Source organism: Amphiura filiformis, chromosome 9 (genome assembly GCF_039555335.1).
Source record: "Amphiura filiformis chromosome 9, Afil_fr2py, whole genome shotgun sequence".
NCBI classification, from domain to species: domain Eukaryota; kingdom Metazoa; phylum Echinodermata; class Ophiuroidea; order Amphilepidida; family Amphiuridae; genus Amphiura; species Amphiura filiformis.
This window is the reverse complement of record NC_092636.1, coordinates 67,880,668-67,902,465: the sequence shown is the minus strand read 5'-3', so window position 1 is coordinate 67,902,465 and position 21,798 is coordinate 67,880,668. Positions and strand designations below refer to the sequence as shown.

At 35.9% G+C, this 21,798-nt stretch overlaps 3 protein-coding genes across 4 annotated transcripts in view; 1 reads left to right on the top strand and 2 right to left on the bottom strand.

Moving 5' to 3' along the window:
- The first annotated feature begins 4 nt into the window (after window positions 1-4).
- The window catches only part of LOC140161370 (protein arginine N-methyltransferase 9-like), a 55,240-nt gene continuing 33,446 nt past the window's right edge, over window positions 5-21,798 (top strand). The window contains exon 1 of one of the 2 annotated variants that reach the window (XM_072184880.1): window positions 5-88. The gene's annotated coding sequence lies outside the window, so the exon portion shown is untranslated. The remainder of the gene's footprint in view (window positions 89-21,798) is intronic. The other variant, XM_072184879.1, reaches the window with a different exon arrangement.
- On the bottom strand, window positions 2,182-14,861 carry LOC140161373 (glucosamine-6-phosphate deaminase 2-like). Its single transcript, XM_072184883.1, has 6 exons — window positions 14,660-14,861; window positions 11,998-12,140; window positions 9,441-9,542; window positions 5,347-5,529; window positions 3,998-4,188; window positions 2,182-3,601 (listed from the first exon to the last, which is right to left on the bottom strand). The coding sequence occupies exons 2-6, from the start codon at window positions 12,119-12,121 to the stop codon at window positions 3,350-3,352; spliced, it is 852 nt and encodes a 283-aa protein (XP_072040984.1). The 5' UTR covers window positions 12,122-12,140; window positions 14,660-14,861; the 3' UTR covers window positions 2,182-3,349.
- The window catches only part of LOC140161372 (glucosamine-6-phosphate deaminase 1-like), a 30,969-nt gene continuing 28,507 nt past the window's right edge, over window positions 19,337-21,798 (bottom strand). Inside the window, 2 exon segments of the mRNA XM_072184882.1 lie at window positions 19,337-19,618; window positions 20,276-20,498. Of these exon segments, the coding sequence (XP_072040983.1) occupies window positions 19,382-19,618; window positions 20,276-20,498 (460 nt within the window). The 3' untranslated portion in view covers window positions 19,337-19,381.

Genomic DNA, 21,798 nt, shown 5'->3' with positions numbered 1-21,798 from the left:
TCTCTCTAATTTAAACCACCGCGTACAAGAAAACTTGGAGAAAACAGGCCTGAAAATATTGAAAATACTGCAGTTTGACAACTAATTTGTGAGTAACAAGAGCAATTTTTAGTAGTCATATATGTTTGTACAATGTCCGCATGCGACAATTTGGGCATTTAAACCTGAAATCGGTGTAAAACGGCCAAAAATTTGGCATCTGCAGAATTCTGCACTGCCACTGTACAGTAGTGTAGCACTGCCTGTGCATGTGATGATGTGTGGGCTTGTGTGGCAGTGCCTGCTGCATGGCTGTGATTTCCAACCGCCGGGCCGACTTGGGGTTAGAGTTTGGGTTAGGGTCTGCATCTGCGTAAACACAGAATTTAGCGCATCAAGGATTCGGAGGACTAAAGTTGTTTTTAAAACTTCTGTGCTGTGGTCGGGTGCGGCGCTGGTGAATTGCGATCGCGTAGAAGTGACAAGGTCGCCTACTACGCGCCGTGCCGACGACCAATGGGTCAACCGGCTTGTTGTCAAGTCCGTTGATCAGCCAATCAGCGTGATTATTTATTGCTTTTGCGTTTACGCTCGTGTACGCGATACGTACAGGCACGACCATAGAAGTTTTAAAAAAACAACTTTAGTGAGTCTAATTTTGACTACTCGGTCTTGGTCGTTTGTGCAGGGTATAGGTGACCCCGGAGCTACGTCACTTCCGGTCAGGAGCCATTGAAAACAAAGCACAGCGCGGCGCTAAACCCAAACAACAACACAACATCGGCATTTACGTTTTTGTTCGCAATCAAATGTGGCAAAAATACTTTTAAATATGCCATAAAAAACACCTTGCCAGAAGTGCGTTAACCCAAGAGTCAGCTGCATTTGTGTAACCTGTTCCTTTCTGTCCTTTTGCTTGTTTTGTCCTCCGTCCCAGGCACCGTCTTGTCTTTATGATATGTAGGACCCCATTGGAAATAAGTTTACACATTTGCAGCTAGACTTTATGGGTTATCCTGGCATTTTGGCTTTTTGGTGTCTTTGCTTGTATCCATGTATTTCATTATGCTAAATTTGTGATTGATTATATAATTATTGTTCTTGTCGATTTTGCCGAATAAATATGAATGGAACCTTTTTAGGTTCTTGTCAAGGGCTTATAAATGCGCAAGAACCGGTTCTCTATAAAGGTTCTCGCTGGATTACATCTAGGAGAACCAAAAAAAAAAGTCTCAGATCGCATGGTGTGTTATAAATTTATTTTAATTTCCTTTACTGTATACTGTATCTGTCGTCGTCATCAGAATCTCCTCTTGTAGAGGCAACATCGCCAACCTTGACTAAAGCGCATGACTTGGATGGACGTGCAGTTATAACAGAAATTATACGATTTAATAATCTCATTAAAGGGGGTAACCCTATTGGTTTTGGATATGGATTGTCTTTAAAATTACATAATAATATCAAATATCTCCCCTTTATGCTGCTTTGTGAAAAAAAACGAGAGCATTTTCAGTGTAAATGTGAATAAATAGCCAAATTTGCAATCCAATACCTTGTATCGTGAATTGCATTCTGGGCAGGCAAGCAACAACAACAATTCCGTTCAGTATGACGAATGCTGACATGCTGTACAATGCCCGGCCCGTATTGAGCGGAAAATATTTGGGGTTTTTTGTTTTGTTTTTTCGTACCGTTTCAGAAAAAAAGGAAACAAAATATATTTCCTGCAATATGTACATTTCAAATGAATATAAAAAGTTTGGGTTAAAATGGAGAGGAAAAAAAAAACCTTCCGATACCGGGTTTTGAACCGGGTACCTCTCGGGTAAAAGAATGGCGCGCTAACCAATTGAGCTATTTAACCAACTGAGATCACCAAGGAATTGTTTTAATTATATACGGCGGACCGTCTCCTCAGCACTTAGCGTAGTTCACTTTTTTCACAGAATGTGTATGACGCTTGAAAGCGAAAGTAGCTGTTGAGGAGACTGAAGTTCATAATTAATTCCCTACCCATGATCCGAAGTAATTTTTATTATTTACAAACTGGTAACCTGTAAAAACCGCTGTGTTTCATGATTTCTCGAAATACATCGACTTGGAGCGTCAAATTTCAGGATAGTAATGAGAAAAATAGTATCTATTATGTGATACCAAAACCTCATCAACAATGAAAAAAATCGGGGGATGATGCTGTCGATCGGGTTACGGACCTTTAATCCAAAAATATAATTCTGAAATGTTGGGAAAAAAGGCACCTGCATCACCTTTTCAATTTCACCAAAACTTTTTGGAATATTTCCAAGAAATTGTAATGGAAAGTTTAAATCTTTTAAAACTTCAACATTAATGTTGCATGGTATCAAAAATCACACATAAAGCTGTAAGCACTTGATCATTGTCATTCTTATAAAATATAACATATTTGCACAACTTAAAGAATTAAAGTTGGAAAGCTTCCAATTGCAGAAATCAAAAGTTTTCTCGGATAAATTTTTATTCATCTTCAGTGATAGCATGAATAACATAACACCGTCGGATTATAAAATAGATAATATTGACTAAATTTAATGAGATACACAATCTTTAGGAAGCGGTGAGCGAGTAAAAAAAGCGTCTGTTGGTCAAACTTGGAATGAGCTGCATTGATGCGCACATTATGTAATCGTTAATTTCTTCACAACCAGTCAACTGAATCAAATAAATTTTTGTATGTTATGCACAATAAAATAGGCTATGGGCTACATTTTAAATTTTTTGATTCTGATGTCTATTTCTCGACTTATTTTCAATTTTATTCACTCAGTATTTTTTTCTGGGACACCCTGTATTTATGATACCAGCCTGGAGCCTCTCTCACATCCCTGCATGCATACTATATTTACTTACAAACAATTACAAGTAATATAGTAGAAGAAACAACCTATATTTACTACAAGTTGGTTCTCAAACCAAGAGTCTCACCTGCTTTTGTGATCACCTTGAACATTGTAAAGCTACATTTTAGCAAACACTATTTTGACCTCAGTTGACTCCTGGTGTCCTTGAAAAAAATTCTGAATATTTTCAATTGGACGTAATTTCAGAAATTCATGAAAATCCTACAGTCTTTACTATTTGACATAGGATGATCCCTGATGACTTTGAAATGGCCATATGGGTACCAATCATTTTAATACAGCTTGTATACCCATTCTTTGTTAATTTTACTGACAAATTTGCTTAACTAGCAGATCACCCGTCTTTGATGGTTCATAAATGCATAGAGTTTGTAGCAGATAAGATTTTCCAGACTCTTCTGAATAATTTGTTCATTTGAAACATCTGTCCTTGATAATGCTGAAATTTCATGAAGCTGGTCTGGTCATTACTTATTTTTTTGTTGATGAATCTCATTGAAATCTTCTGAATCCGCCACTAGTTTGTTGTGAATAGGCATGAAACCTTTGAAATACTTGACCGTTTTCACACGCAACTCAAGCGTTGCATCCTCATCGCATATGATGATGGCTTGAGGGTGTTGTTGGAAAGCTGATACTGGCCACATATGATTGACCCCTTGCTCCACTGCATGGTGCAGTGCAAGGGATTTGTGGGCTCCGGTTACCAGGATCATTGCCTGTTTGTCATGTAATTTAAACAGAAAATAGAAAAATCTTATCTTCCTGTGATAAAACCAATTAAAAGATACATTTTAGCAATATCATGAGAGGAACATTACAGTTGACAGGACTGAAGATTCAATTGAACAAAAGTACATGAAAAAAAAACGGTTCAAAAACATGTTCATGGTTTTTGTAAAATGAAAGAAAACCCACTTAATATCTTGGCCACTTACAAATTGCTCCATTGTCCTACAAACAACAATTTGACGCATTCCAATTAAGCTTGATTTTGGGTATGTGTAATCATTACAAATGCTAATAAGGTTGGAAAAAATTAACGAAATTCATTTTAAAAAGATCGTACATTATAGCTTTCACGTAGATGCGTTTTATATTTGAGTGTCCCTCACCTCTCTGGCATCCATGACTGTTCCCATACCGACCGTAAGTGCCAATGTTGGGACTTTGGATAAATCTCCATCGAAGAACCTAGCTTGTGCAGCAATTACATCCTGATGCGCAGTACGTTTCGTCACTCGTGATCTGGACACAAGGCTAGATCCTGGTCCATTGCAAGCTATGTGACCATCTGGGCCAACTCCTGTATCAAAATATGAGACAGCTGAATTTAAGAAGCTTGTCAGTGAATAGAAACAACAAAGGACTTACAAAATGCATTCACATAATAATAAAAATAATTCATAACCTCATTAATATACGCGAAGCCTGTAATCCAATCAAAAGAAATTGATTGCCTGACCGCGCACTAATTGCGAGGTCATTAATAACTCACAATGACTCCGGACGCGCAACAATGACTTCTGCGCGAGCGTGCGTGTATAAGCTACACGTTATGGCAACGCACACGCCTACACGATGCCGTCGCGCTTCTGTGATTGGTAGCTCTTGTTGGCGCGAATGTTATATTCGCCTGGTTGATTTCTTTGTAGGGTAGGTTACAACAATGATGAAAACTGGTTATATTTAACAGCGTTTTATGGCATAAAATGCCATTTTGATTTCTTCAAAATATTAGATACGACGGTAATGAATGACAATAATAACTTTGCACCATCTATTTTGAGGTCATTGTGTGAAATTGTCGGGTTTTGTTTTGGGCCTCGGTATTTTTCCTCGGGATTTCTGATCGAATTGGCAACTTCGAAAAAGTAAACACACAATAGAATTTCATTATATTGAGAGACTATAGCTACTTGGTGTTGTTGAATTGTAACAAATTAAATTAAAAAAACACATACTGATTTTCAAGTACCGTACCATGGGTAATGATGAGACAAACAATTCATTTTGTTCGACCTAACTTACTCACAAATGTTTTGACTGAAATTGACAATTTTCAACCGAATTCTGTACTGGCCACTATGCTCAGTACTACTACAAGGTACATGTACTAGAAGTGCGAGTATGTGTCCTCGTTTGCCGCCAAACACCTACGCATGGACACATGACTCATGCTACCATAAGGTCTCTCCTTCGAATGTCCTAAAACATCATTGAGACATGGGGGAAACTAATGTGCCAAAATTCAAACACATTATGCATGCTGTCTTCGTAGACAAACTTTTTTTTATTGGGGGTCATTTTGAAATGTCACCAAATAATAGACCAATCTGCCGCATGTATTAGTCGGTATATCCCTCAGGGCTACGCCTCTCACCCTATTTCTTAGTTCCAAAGGCAAAATGTTTCATAATACTCTTCAAACAACTGAAGCAGTTATTAATTACCACCACTTTACCTCCAATAAACAACTCAATCCCTCCAGCAGCCTCTATCTTCTCTTCACATTCCATGCATTCTTTGTCTAGATCCAATGTATTTCCATCGAAAATGTGAACATTCTCAGGAAGTATATCTACATGTTTGAACAGGTTATCCCACATTTTTGAATGCATGCTTTGTGGATGTTCCCTAGGACAATCTGTAAATTAAATGTTAAAGTGGTGACAAGTTATAATCTGGAAATCAAAGTAGGTCATGTTATGTTGGGGTCAGATTTCTTTTGAGAAAGACTTGGATTTGATCCACTTGTGGACTGATTTCCCATTTTTGTAAGTGTGTAGTTCAGGCTTCCTCAAATAGATGATTTGATGCAACATATTTTGTACTATTTTAGCCGTCGGTAGAGGACATATTTTGGGCAGAATGGCAGTCAGGCAGGGCATATTATTATGCCGTCAGTTAATTTTACCTATATAAAATGTCAAGAAAATACATCATCGATATATACATCATGCATAATAGTATTTATTCCTTTGCTAAATCATAAATAAAAGAAAGTCACTTGAAGCAGTCATTATCGCAGGCCGAAAAGTTTATATTGAAATGTAGAATATTGGAGATATTCCTGCTGGATGTGAAGTTTGATCAAAGGGTTTGATTTTATTTTGATTTTATTTTTTGATTTTTTTTTTAAATCTAAACCATATGCGTGCCACTTGGGAAGCCATGGCACGCCACAAGTGGCGCGTGCAGCCGTGCACCGCTATTTGCAGAGCCCTGGTGTAGTTGTTCATATTTCCAGGTCTATGGTATGTAGCAATTTTACTTGTAAGTTAGGTGGAAGTATTACTATAAAGGTTGTTGATGATTTTTAAACTTCTTGTTGTTATTTCTAGTTAATTTCTTTCTCTTTCTTCACATGATGATAATCTATGTAAAGGCTTCTACATGATTTGTTATTAGGGCCTCTCATAATATTCACTTTAGTGGTCTTCTGCATCTCATTAGGCAAATGATCAGAATTCTTTTTACATATAGGCCTACTTCTGAAGCAGATACCAAATTTTGCAATGCCTTTTTGGGAAAAAAAAATATATCTGCTCATCGGCGAATGAGACAACGTTCGCATATATGTTACTGAATACAAAATAATGAGGTAAAGCTAGCGGAATATGCATATTTTTTATTAGCCATCCAATTGGGTACAAGATCGTGATATAAGTTACAATTAAACACCACAAACCCGATCCCTCAGCCAGGTGGATCACTCTTAATTAAATACCCATCAAAATTTCCAAATTAGCAGTTAATTTTCCAAGAATTCCACAACCCATTACAACATATATTCAATTCAATTTATTTCCATCAAAAATACAAATAATACTTAATTAACACCAAAATTATTAAAAAACACAAGATGGAGGAGATGCAACGAATGGCAAATGCCTGCAAAAGTGTTGCACCACCTTACAAAAAGAAATTAAACACACACACATAACAATTTAAAAACAAGACAAGTGCGGAGGCCTAACAAACAAAGGATAAACAAAAGTAAATAAGTCAGTGTTGTTAATTTACCGGCTAATTAAAAATGACGGCTAATCAACGGGTAAATTAGCATTAATTTACGATAATACACGAAATTGCAAACTGTACTTACTAAGAAAACTAGGGGACTAAAACATTGAAAGTATAGGATAATCTTGGAACAAATAAGATGAAACTCAATGATAACATAACCCCAGGCCGAAACACTTCAAAATGTCACCATAAACAAGGACAAAATAAGCTTCACCGTCCCCCCTCCCCAGCCAAACTGCAACGTTTCCAGGGAAAACAATGATGGTGATAATTAACTGGCAATTTACTGACTCACAACTATCTACTACTCATTTTATCATTTGTATTACTTAGGAAAGAAGAGATAGCTTTCTTAAAAGAATTCAAATTTATTGCATCTTTAACTGATTGAGGTAAACTGTTCCATAATTTTGGTCCTGTGTTAAAAACAGTTTTAATTTTATGAATTTCATGTCGGAAATTTGTTTTGTATCTAGTATCATATTCATGGAAGCTTCCTAATTCAGTAAATACATGATCAAATGATGACGGAAGTAAACCCTTCTTGTACTTTATACATGAAAATACCCAGCTCTTTATTATATATTTGAAAAATGTTCAGAGTATTATATTTTTCAAACAATGGTTTTGTATGACACAAGTATGAGCTGTTTGATACTATTCTGATAGCCCGTTTTTGAAGCTTGAATACTTTCGTTAGATAGGTCACAGATGCATTACCCCATAACAATATTCCATATAATAAGGTAAGATAAAAGAACACTACAGGGTGTAACAATAAAATTTATACAATTGCATTAAGACTTCTCATGCAAAAACTAAAAGAGTTATGGCACAAATGTTATATGCAATACAATCAGTACTATCTTGGCTAAAAGAAGACGTTTAGTTGGTTTCTTTACTAGCTTGGGTTCAAAATTTATGTCCGATTAATTAAATCGTCCAGAAAACATGTTGGGCCACTTTTGCCATGTTTGATAATCAAGTTTGAACCGCGTGAGATATGCTTCGCGTGCATTAAACATCAAAGAACTGACACAAAAGAATTATAAGTGGTGTTTCTTCGTATAATTAACATGAACTTAATAATAATATGATATTTCTTTAAAATCTATAAATTAAGTCATTATTTCTTTCAAATAATAAAGTAATTTCTCATATCCCTGAGATATTGGTAAAACTGAGAACAGGTTTTGCATCCATAAGTACAAAACAATTTGAAATTAAGTTCAGCTGGGTTTCTAGCTGTTCTGGGGCGACCACTAATGCCAGCATTTCTGTTAACAAATTTTACATACTTCTGCCTTGATGGAAGATGTGAGTTTGGAAAATGAGCTATAAAATAAACAATCGTATGGTTTCTGCTTGACTCCATGTGCTAGCTTAATATCACAACCATAAAACACGCTCTTCCAACGTGAATTGGGGTTGAAGTTGTTGAGCTACAGCCACGATTTCTAGTAAATGAGGTTGTTATGTCAGTGCTTAGTTGTGACTTTCAAAAATTCAAGGAGATATTCTATTATGTAATCATTTTTACCACTTCGAATACCCCATTGTTTAAAACTACATATCATTAGAGCACCGTCCAACTGGTCCGTGGTTCAACTCTATTCAGTCACTTTTGTAACACTTAGACAAAAGTCGCCCAAGCGGTTTTAAGACTAGGTTACATAATTGGCCATATCTCCACTTATCTACCATCGATTGTATTGAAATAAAGCTTATCTGATGGCTAAAGAAATTATCGTGATATACATATAAATATCAAACCGAAACATAAGCGGCATACTTGTGCCATTCTACTGTCAAAATTGTACAAATTTTATTGTTACACCCTGTATAATTGATACCATGAATTTTTGGGCAAGAAGTGCTTGACTTTGTTCAAGACACCCAGATTTTTGGAACATAACTGGCAAACTTTTTCAATATGAGATTTCCATGTCAAATTTTCATCTATAATCATGCCTAAAAACTTTGTACTAGTAATTCTCGTCAGTTTACACCCATCGGTTTGCGATGTAATCGTGATGTATCATGGGAAAAGGTCGACATCCAAGTCCGCGCAATACGAATATTACCATGCTATTACATAGGAACATGTGACAATATTTTTTAGTTTGTCAAAATAAAGGTGTTACATACTAATCGATACTCAATAATACTTAATAATGTGATTTGAAATGTGCACAATTAATTTTTCTCTATCGATTTTGCGTGTAATACCGTTATATTGACAAACTAAAAATATTGTCACGTGTTCCTATGTAATAGCATGGTAATATTCAGATTATGCGCGGATTTGATGTCGACCTTTTCCCATGATACATCACGATTTTCCCATGATACATCATTTATTATTATCGCAACCGCTGGCGCCCTTATTATGTAATAGCGAGAATTGATTGATCTACCTTAGCGGTTCTTCGTTTTGTAGTCCATTCTAAGTAATATAGTGTCACATGTGTTCCTAAATTACTCAATCATAAATCATTTCAATCGAAAAATGTACAAGTTACAACTTACTGACATATTCATCCATGTTAAATGTCTTGACATATTTGAAGGACAGCACACCTTCTTTGTAGAATTCAACCAGCTTCTTGTACATACCCTTTGGAGTAGCACCTAAAAAAATCAACAAATAGATATTTGTACAAATTAAAGGAGTATTATTATCTGCTGAGGAGGAAGCCCTCAATATTTTTTTCAAATTCTGTTTTTTACACAAAAATCAAGACTTAAGGTCCTGTAGTTTTGTCAAAATCCGAGATTTTGAATAAACCGTCTGAACAAGATGGTTTATTATTATCATGGAAATATTAGTCGAACGTGTATATTAGTCATAACACAGCCCGTACATGGTGCGCGGGATGGTCATACACACACATCAAAGGACCTTAGCATAGCACAACTGACGGAGTAACATGCATTGACGCTGGTAGTAAATTCCGATTTTCCTTGCTTTACCTCAGTTGTTCAGCTTGCAATTAAAAGGGAACATATCTGACAAAAAAAGCTAACATTTTCTGGAAAAAGAAATACTTAGGCGATTTAAAAAAAGAAACTCTGTTCTACGGGCGGACAGACTTTTCAAGTGGGGTCGGTCGGTCGATTCATTTGTACAGGAAAAATTTGTTTCCCAATTTGTTCAAAATCTGGGTCAGTCGGGCCTGTAGAACAGGGTTTTTTTTTAAATCGCCTTTATCTATTTTTATGGAAATGTTACAATATGGCTTTAAGAGAAGTGAAGTAAATATTTGAAAAAGTAATCATTTAAGGGATCTGGAATGAGTGTTTTGAGCATTTCGACAGTATTTTTTGTGGGACATGAGAGCACATCAGACATATCGAATTGCATTCTGAATACGAAGAATGTCTTTCTGATATCAAATAATTTTCATTTTTTGAAATTCACGATATATTACAAATTTTATGACAATTGACAAATTATTAAAATTTGATATTTTTCACATTTTGATATATAACAGTCCTCGAAGTAAATTTTATAAATCTAATGATATATTCTTAAAGTGTATGTAGCTGGGAGGAAAAGCTGCGATCAATTGAAATTTTGACCTTTCATATTGAAGATATGGATTTTTTCCCAAAAGACCTCATTTTTTTGGTGTTTTGGGGGAAAAAATCCATATCTTCAATACGAAAGGTCAAAATTTTCAATTGATCGTCGGCTTTTCGTCCCACCTACATACACTTTAAGTATAAATCATCAGATTTATAAAGTTTACTTCGAGTACTGTTAAATATCAAAAATATCCATTTTAATGATTTGCCATAAAATGTGTATTACATTGCTAATTTCAAAAAATCAAAATTATTTGATATCAGAAGGACATTCTTCGTATTCAGAATGCAATTCAATCTAATGTCCCACAATAAATACTGTCCAAACGTTCATACCCCATCCCGTAAAGGAAGTCTCCGGCAATCACAAGATAATTCCTTATATGTTAGAAAAATAATTATCAAGCACGAATCACGTGGTTTTATTTAAAACAAACTCATAGTGACCATAAAACGAATAAAAACATCCGTTTCTCAACACGCGATATTCAAAATTCCCGGCGCCGAGTGCAATGACGCTCCAGTAATACAATGAAGGCTGACGACAATTGAACACAAATAACCATTACGCCATTGCACTTAGACAATTTCGCGCTGGGAATTTTGAATATCGCGTGTTGAGAGCCGACTGTTTTATTTGTTTTATGGTCAATATGAGTTTGTTTTAAATAAAACAATGTGATTCGTGCTTGATAATTATTTTTCTAACATATAAGGCATAATGTTATGATTGCCGGAGTCCCCTTATAACATGTTTAGAGATAAGAGATAAACTGCATTATATCAACCCTAAGTCCCTAACGTTACTAGACTATACAAAACAATACAGCACAAAGCGACTGCAGGGCTCTGCATGCCACATGATATGATTGTGTAATCCTACAAAACTACATCCGTCGGTCACATCACATACAGTTCTACAAAATGTATATGAAAACGAATAAAAGTGTTTCACATACAGAACTATACAATACTGGTTTTAGATTTACCTCAAACTTATCTATTGCTAAATTAATTTTCCTCAAAGGGTATTTTTTGTGTAGAAGACACTTAAATTTTGTGAATTGTACATGCCAATCTTTCGAGTACCAATGTGTGACATGGTATTAACGTTACAGCTCTGTATGTGAAACATGTTTGTTTAAAATGGTATTGAACTTGTAGGTCTGTATGTGATGTGACTGGTTTACACACAAAAACGTTGGCCGGGCAATGGTTACATGCATGGTTTGCTTTCCCCAGTCTGCTGGTTGGCACCCAAGAGATCGGTGGCTCAAAACCTGTGCAGATCGAGAAAACAACTTTATTCATCTTCTTTCCTTTCTTCCTTCCACTTACGCAAAAATCAGAAAGGGAGTTGGGATTAATATTCAATAAGTCAAAGAGATAAGACATGAATGTGATGGAGAGTAAAAATGAGAGAGAAGGGAGAAAGGAAAGAATGAATGATGGAATAAACAAATGAACAAATTGAAATAATGGAAAATCCACAACAAACCTGTTGTAAGTCCTAGAACAAAATATTTGTCAGGACCTGGTTTGAAATCTAACATGCGATTCCTCACATATTTGGCTGCCCATTCACTGGTTTTGTCATAATCGTCTAAGATGACTAAACGCATGATCAAGCCTTACTCAGATCTGTTTAAAAAAATGCATACATATCAATAATATTCTGATCAATAACTTTCTAAAACAACACAAGAAAGCCATGTTTTCTTCACACAAACATATGACAATAAAAATTCCTTTAAAAAAAGAATGGGTGCCCAAATGGGAACTTTGATGTGTCGGCAGAACTTTGATGTGTCAAAAGCTGCGTCGGCAGTGTGATGATATTATACTCATATTATGTTCATACTGAATCTGAGGCATCGGTAACACTCAACTTTTCGGGGCTCCCCTAATTTCAATAACGCTAATAAAATGACACCTTCATTCATTTTGTCATTATGCTTAGGCTTAGTTGGGGAATGCTAATACACAAAATTTCCCGGTTGATTTAGCCCTTATTCCCGCTAATAGCGTAATCATCGTCATCATCATTATCATTATCATCATCATCGTCGTCAACATCATCATCATCATTATCGTCATCATCATCATCATCATCATCATCATTATCATCAGTGTCATCATCATACAGCAAGTCCTGCCGGCGAGTTAAAATGTTTACCACAAGGTTTGCTAGCGAGTTATAATTTACAGCAAGTCCTGCCGGCGAAGTTACAACAAGTCCCACAAGTTTAATTAAGATTTTTACAGCAAGTCAACTCGGTTTTGAAACAGTGGACTTTTTTGCAAGGGGGGGGGGGGTAATTGCATAAATTGCACAAATTGCTGACGACTAGAATGGACTTGGCAATCAATGTCATAATTTCTCATATAGTCGGCACGTTAAAGCCCTTTCCACCAATTGCACAAATTGCACAAATAGCGATCATTGGAAGCAACTAGGATATGAGAAAAATAATCTAAGTTCAAAATTGCATAAATTGCACAAATTGCTGACGGCTAGAAGCGATTTCCGATCAATGTCATAATTGCTTATATAGTCGGCACGTTAAAGCCCTTTCCACCAATTGCACAAATTGCACAAATAGCGATCATTGGAAGCAACTAGGATATGAGAAAAATAATCTAAGTTCAAAATTGCATAAATTGCACAAATTGCTGACGGCTAGAAGGGACTTAGCGATCAATGTCATAATTGCTTATATAGTCGGCACGTTAAAGCCCTTTCCACCAATTGCACAAATTGCACAAATAGCGATCATTGGAAGCAACTAGGATATGAGAAAAATAATCTAAGTTCAAAATTGCATAAATTGCACAAATTGCTGACGGCTAGAAGGGACTTGGCGATCAATGTCATAATTGCTTATATAGTCGGCACGTTAAAGCCCTTTCCACCAATTGCACAAATTGCACAAATAGCGATCATTGGAAGCAACTAGGATATGAGAAAAATAATCTAAGTTCAAAATTGCATAAATTGCACAGATTGCTGACGGCTAGAAGGGACTTGGCGATCAATGTCATAATTGCTTATATAGTCGGCACCTTAAAGCCCTTTCCACCAATTGCACAAATTGCACAAATAGCGATCATTGGAAGCAACTAGGATATGAGAAAAATAATCTAAGTTCAAAATTGCTTATATGGCCAGTATGTTAAAGCCCTTTGAACCCTTGTCTTTTGCATTTACTTCTAGCTATTTGTGCTATTTGTAAAATTTATATATGTGGCGAAATGTAAAATTTCCCTATACCTTAAGTATAGGAAATTTACTAAAACAACCAATCCTGCGCCTTTCTCAAGAGATGGCTGTTTTTAGTCGTTTTCATGATCAATGTAAGATTGTTTTAAATAAAAGCATGTGATTTGTGCTTCATAATTGTTTTTGTAACATATAAGGCATATGTTGTGATTGCCAGAGACTTCCTTTAAGGGATCTAGAATGAGCGTTTATGGCGTTTCGACAGTATTTTTGTGGGACATGAGAGCACCTCAGACGTATCGAATTGCATTCTGAATACGAAGCATGTCTTTCTGATATCAAATAATTTTCATTTTTGAAATTCACGATATAATACAAATTTTATGACAAATTATTAAAATTTGATATTTTTCAAATTTTTGATATATAACAGTCCGAAATAAATTTTATAAATCTAATGATATATTCTTAAAGTGTATGTAGCTGGGAGGAAAAGCCGACGATCAATTGAAAATTTTGACCTTTTATATTGAAGATATGGATTTTTTTTCCCAAAAAGACCTAATTTTTTTTTGGTGTTTTGGGATAAAAAATCCATATCTTCAATACGAAAGGTCAAAATTTTCAATTGATCGTCGGCTTTTCATCCCACTTACATACACTTTAAGTATAAACCATCAGATTTATAAAGTTTACTTCAAGTACTGTTAAATATCAAAAATATCAATTTTTAATGATTTGCCATAAAATGTGTATTACATTGCGAATTTCAAAAAATCAAAATTATTTGATATCAGAAGGACATTCTTCAGTATTCAGAATGCAATTCAATATGTCTGATGTGCTCTAATGTCCCACAATAAATACTGTCCAAACGTTAATACCCCTTCCCTTAATAGAAAATTTATATTAGAACATTTGAATGATAATTTAAACATACCTGTTGATGACAAATTTGAAGAGAAACACCATGAGACTCTGAAGTGTTGACCAGTAGTTATTGCATCTATTCAAGGAATGGCACTGACCCAGAGAAGATGTCTCATGTCTTCTCTGCACTGACCCAAGCACCATTTATATGGAAAAGTTTGGCCCACTTCCAGGCAGGAAAGATTTGACCAGTCATGCATATGAGCACACATTTATAATAATTGATAACCTATGCAACAACTTCATGCACAGAGAGTTAATTGATATGGTTGCCATTGACTACTCAAGTGGACATTGGAGGAATTGGACTATTCCATTTAACTTGATGGGTAAAAACACAAGCAATAAGGCCGAATTAAAAAAAAATACATGTTTAGCGTCTAGGTTTTTGAAAAATAAGGAAGGAGGAGGGGCTTTTTTTTAATGGTGGAAAACCCCTTTTTGGGCCGCTTTTGCATATACCTTATTTTGTTTTTCTGGTAGGTTACTTCTTAGGTTAGGTTACTTCTTATAGTATACATTTGTAAGGCCATAGAACGCTATAGTCAGATAGAACTTCTCATAAATCTTCATTCAAAAGTTATAACTGAAATTTTAGAAACAATGTGTGGGTTTCACTGTTAACATAGTTCGTTTTATGCAAATCCAAGAAAAATGAAGATGTTAAACTCACATTTTTAGTGACGTTTCACCACTACACTAGTGGTTTCTTCAGACTGGCAACCCATCACATCTGACTGCTTCCTTTTATAGGCAACAGGAACCTCTATAGAGGGCGTGATGAGTTGGTCAAAGATGTTGTTGAGTGAGTAGGGCCCCTCGTCCTTGTTTAGAGTGTCTTTTCCTTTTCGGCGTATCCAGATGGCTTCTTTCAGCCACCTAGTGGTCTTGTCAGCTTCTCTGTCGATGACTTTTGAGTCCTCCCAATTGATGGAATGATTGGTAGAGACAACGTGATCAGTGATAGCTGACTTGTGAATGTCTGTGATAGCGGTAGAAAAGCCATGCTTTATTTTGAAAAACTCTTGATATTCGCTCGGTGAGCCCTCTACATAGGGAACTACAACCATACCTTTAGACTTTTCACTGTCATCTTTATTCTTTGAGGTAGTCTTTGTTTTTGGAGTGGCTCTATTTTGTTTGACTTTTTTGTTCGACCTCCCCGCACCATCCGCAGTATGCTTGTTCACCCTAAGGACAAATTACTCCCTCAACAAAAAGCAGAGGCGATATATGAAATTCCCTGCGGAGATTGTGCTGGGACCTACATCGGAGAAACCGTCGCCCATTAAAGCGTTCGCCTCAAAGAACACCAAAAAGAGGTGGAAAAATTTGAAACGAAGCCCTACACAAGAGCCAGCCGCACGTCATCTATCACAGACATTCACAAGTCAGCTATCACTGATCACGTTGTCTCTACCAATCATTCCATCAATTGGGAGGACTCAAAAGTCATCGACAGAGAAGCTGACAAGACCACTAGGTGGCTGAAAGAAGCCATCTGGATACGCCGAAAAGGAAAAGACACTCTAAACAAGGACGAGGGGCCTACTCACTCAACAACATCTTTGACCAACTCATCACGCCTCTATAGAGGTTCCTGTTGCCTATAAAAGGAAGCAGTCAGATGTGATGGGTTGCCAGTCTGAAGAAACCACTAGTGTAGTGGTGAAACGTCACTAAAAATGTGAGTTTAACATCTTCATTTTTCTTGGATTTGCATAAAACGAACTATGTTAACAGTGAAATCTAACAATCCAAATGAACTTGTTCAAAAAAAAAATGTGTGGGTTACAAATTTGGCAATATAGCAGAAAAGATATTCCTGACTCTTCTGAATATTTTGATAGATTCAGATTTTTGTTGACAAATACCAAATATAAAGGTGTAGTCAAATACAAAGAACAAAAACATACAATACATATTAAAATTAACTGTGTACACTAAAATATTTTTTAAAGGTCTATCAAATCATGAAATACGAAAAATCAAATATAAAATGCACGATAAATATGAGAAAATGAGAGCAAGAAATTTGTTTCACAATACAATAATAGACCCAATACACATGCGTACAACACCATTGATATGGATAGTCTCCAACACATCCAGTTTGAGTCGATCTAATGTTCGTCGGTCCTAAAGATGTTTTGCTTTCTAGCAAACAGTTTGACCAGAGTGGGCCCGAGACCACAAATGTGTGTTATGGATTTACATATCATTACTATAAATTGTATAAGCTTTAGACATGAAACTTACAACATCTTTAACAATATCATATTCATTAGCACTCATTAAAGTTATGAAAAGAGTCAGATATATTCTGAATAAGTTCCTCCCGAAGTTCATCATAAAGCTTACACAGCATAAGAAAGTGAAATTCATCCTCAACTTCCAAGAGATTACATGCTTGACAGATCCTATTTTCAGGAGGAGTTTTAGAAATTGAATATCTACCCTTTTCAATCATGAGACAATGGGCACTGATATGAATTTTGGTAAAAGCTGAACGTAAAACACGATTAAAAAAGAGCAAATAATTTTCATGCTCAAAAGATGTTTTATATTTACAATAAGTTCTAAGCTTGGAATTAGAGTTAGATATATATGAAAACCAATTAGAATCATAAATAACTTTTAAACCAGAATTGACAATATCAAGAACCGTTGACTTTTTTTTAAATATTAGGTTTTTCCCATATCTCACTTTTACCAATCAAAGTACAAATACTTCTTATACCATTAGACCAAGTAAAGTAGTTATTACTATTTAACTTTCTATCATTAACCCTAACCGCCTAGGGGCTTTTTGGCGACGGGAAGGGAAAGAAGGAAAGAATAAAGAGAGAAAAGAAGGAAAGAAGTTGTTTGCTCTGGGTGGGATTCGAACCCGAGACCCCTCGCATGCCAAGCAATCGGTCGGCGACACTTTGCCACGGGTCTTGGGCTTCGCTGGCCAGCGAAACTGCGTGCCTATATATCACTTAGGGCGATTGCGTCATCACACCACGTGGGATGCATGCACGAACAGCGCATATATCTAGTAGTATTTTGTAGTATACAGGAGGGTTAGGGTTAAGGAGTGCCTTAATAACAAGAGATGAGTTTCCTAACATACAATCATTATTCAATTTCCACCAGTACTTTACAGATAAACTAAGCATAAATAATAAGGGATAACTTCCTAACTCGCCTCTAACTGCATGATTAGAAGCTTTACGATGAACTCCCAATATCATCTTACAAAGTTAATAATATGAAGAGATTCACCACAAACTTTATCACATATATTAATAAAATTATCATTCTTTAACTCTTTAATAAAAAATGGAGACCAAACTTCACAAACATAACAAGTAATTGGTCTCAAAAGAGAAAGAAATAACTTAAAACTACACTTACTAGAGCTATTATATAAATTTTCACCAATTTTATAGAATGCTTTGTTTGCCTTGTCATAAAGAAGGTTAATAGCCTTCGTGAATTTATCTGACAGAGTAAAGATAATGTCCAAATAGCTATACTCGGCACAAAGTTTAATCATTTTATTACCATAAGTAAAAGAATAATTTGATAAAACACGACGACCTTTATTAAAGATCATAATTTTGGTTTTATCTATCTATCGGCTCTTTGCCGATGATTGTGTTATCTATAGGCAAATAGTTCACAATCATGACCATGTTCAACTCCAGGATGACCTAAACACACTTGTCAAATGGCAGAATGATTGGCAACTACATTTCAACATCCAAAAATGTTTCGTCATGAGGATCACCCATGCATCGCTCCACTAAAATGTTTGATTACAAACTGGGAGACAGCATTTTAGAAGAGACAAAATGCCATCCCTACCTAGGAGTTGAGATTTCCAACAATCTTTCATGGTCAAATCACATCAACCGCAACACATCATCTGCAAACAGACAATTAGGATTTATTAGAAGGAACTTATACTCTTGCACCAAACAAATCAAACAAAATGCCTACATGTCACTTGTACGTCCCCACATTGAATATGCCAGTTCAGTGTGGGACCCCACCAAAAGGACCTAAGTAACAAAATTGAGATGGTGCAGCGTCGCGCAGCGCGCTTTGTTATGAATGACCGCAAAAGAACTAGTAGTGTCACTAACATGCTGAAGGAGCTGGATTGGTGTTCTCTTAAAGATCGTAGAACAGCCAATAGGTTAACCATCCTCCACAAGGCTAGAGAGGGTCTCCTGCCCCTACCGGTCGACGACCTCCTTCTGCCGGTCCAATGTCCTTCTAGGCACTCTCATCAGAACTCATATCAAATTATAACAGCAAATAAGGACTGCTACAAGTACTCGTTCTGGCCAAGGACAGTACAAGACTGGAACAAACTACCCTACCACATCACCACGATACAAGACTCAAAAGAATTCAAGAAGCAAGCAACCAACCACCTAAAGCAACTACAATAAATAGCATTCCGCATGTGCACAACCATTTCCTGTTCGTCTGAAGCGTTGAGCAGTATTGCTACAGATACAGATACAGATACAGATATGTTAACTTTTAACTTCCATTTTGTACAATATTCATTCAAATTATTGAGAGCTTTTTGTAAACCAAGCGCACTCTTTGACATGAGAACCAAATCATCAGCATACATTTAAGACAATAGAGATTTGAATTATAATTGTTCATTTGAAACATCTGTCCAATGATGCTAAAATTTGATGAGGCTGGCCTGGTCATATTTCTGTCAATAAACCTCACTGAAATCTTCTGAATCCGCCACTAGTTTGTTGTGAATAGGCATGAAACCTTTGAAATACTTGACTGTTTTCACACGCAACTCAAGCGTTGCATCCTCATCACATATGATGATGGCTTGAGGGTGTTGTTGGAAAGCTGATACTGGCCACATGTGATTGACCCCTTGCTCCACTGCATTGTGCAGTGCAAGGGATTTGTGGGCTCCGGTCACCATGATCATTACCTGCTTGTAATGAAAGTTTAAACAGAAAATAGAAAAATCCTGAACTTTAGAATCTTATCTTGACAAAACCAAAAGTAACAATTATCAAGGCAATTAAAAGCCACATTCAGCAATATCATTAGAGGAATACAATTGACAGGACCAATTTAAAATTCAATTGAGCATAGCCATTTTTAAGTACATCAAAAAAATGCTTCAAAAACATGTTCATGGTCTTTGTAAAATGAAAGAAAACCTGTGCACTTCATATCTTCAATATCTTGGCCACTTAGGCCCCGTACCCATAGGCTGTTCCCTTGTGGCGTGTGCCTTTGTTCCGTGTTCACTTGTTCCCATGTGACCTGCCACACAGACAACCTATGGATACGGCCACTAAGCAAAACATAGGTTCGTTGTCTGTGTGGCAGGTCACATGGGAACAAGTGAACACGGAACAAGGGCACACGCCACAAGGGAACAGCCTATGGATACGGGGCCTTACAAATTGCTCCATTGTCCTACAAACAACAATTTGACGGATTCCAATTAAGCTTGATTTTGGGTATGTGTAATCATTACAAATGCCAATAAGGTTGGAAAAACTTAACCAAATTCATTTAAAAAAGATCGTACATTATAGCTTTCACATAGATGCATTTTATATTTGAGTGTCCTCACCTCTCTGGCATCCATGACTGTTCCCATACCGACCGTAAGTGCCAATGTTGGTACTTTGGATAAATCTCCATCAAAGAACCTAGCTTGTGCAGCAATTACATCCTGATGCATACGTGTCGTCACTCGTGATCTGGACACAAGGCTAGATCCTGGTCCATTGTAAGCTATGTGACCATCATTGCCAACTCCTGTATCAAAATATGGACACTTAAACAACAAAGCACTTACAAATGCATTCACATAATAATAAAAAATAATAATACTTAAAGCAGTATACAGACTTTTTATTGCACGTACAATATTGTATGTACAATATATACGTTATTTAATCTATTGCCATTCTATTTCCAGTAATGTTTAAGTTCTAACGAATGTTTGATGACGTAAAATCGATAATATATTTCTGCTAGATATTGTATGTAACATATTATCGATTTTTCGTCATCAAACATTTTGTGTGAACAAAATTGTTCAGTATTGAAGTGAGCCATTATAATTATGCAAGGTATTTTGCGTTCAATAACATAGGGCTACGTATACTTTACTTTTACCTTCACTAATTATATAAACTCTTAATGACCATTTTACTATTGAACACTTTAATTTTAACAAACATTTGGTATAATTTTGAGTTCAACGGAATGTGTTCATCATGATTACTGATACATATTTTTATTTATCAAAATTCGATTATGGCATAGTCTAGTTCTCTTTCTTTTTCTTTACATGTTGATAATCTACTAGTATGTAAAGGTTTCGTTATTAGGACCCGTCACACTTACTGTGTTTTTGTTTGGAAACCTTGTCAGAATAGTCTCCTGGGTGCAATATTTTTTCCCGTAGTTAACATTTGAATAAGAGAAACTTAAACCCTAACCCTAAATCTAACCCTAACCCGATTTGAATTTTAACTACGGACTAACCCTAACCCTATTCAAATGTTAACTACGAATCAAATGTTTACTACGGTTAAAAAGTTCGCCTCATGGATAGATTGGAAGTTGTCAAACTCAGGAAAATATTCAAAGTTTTGATGTAAAGAAAGATATGTTCAACTGTTAAGGCTGGTTCAAAGTGCATATTCGAAGGCGAATATTCGGCTTCGAATACTTTTTGTGACGTCAAAATATATACGGCAACGAATAAAATATGATGACACGCCGAGTTGAATCGGATTAAATATCGCGCAACTGATAGCGAGATACTATTGATTTATATGAAAGGCTCGAGGTCACCTGAATATCGTTCGACGAACGATGATTTCAAAAATCCCCAATGAAAATCAAGGGATCTGGAATGAGCGTTTTTAGCGTTTCGACAGTATTTTTGTGGGACATGAGAGCACATCAGACATATCGAATTACATTATGAATACGAAGAATGTCTTTCTGATATCAAATAATTTTCATTTTCACGATATAATACAAATTTTATGACAAATTATTAAAAATTGATATTTTTCACATATTGATATAACAGTCCTCGAAGTAAATATTATAAATCTAATGATATTTTCTTAAAGT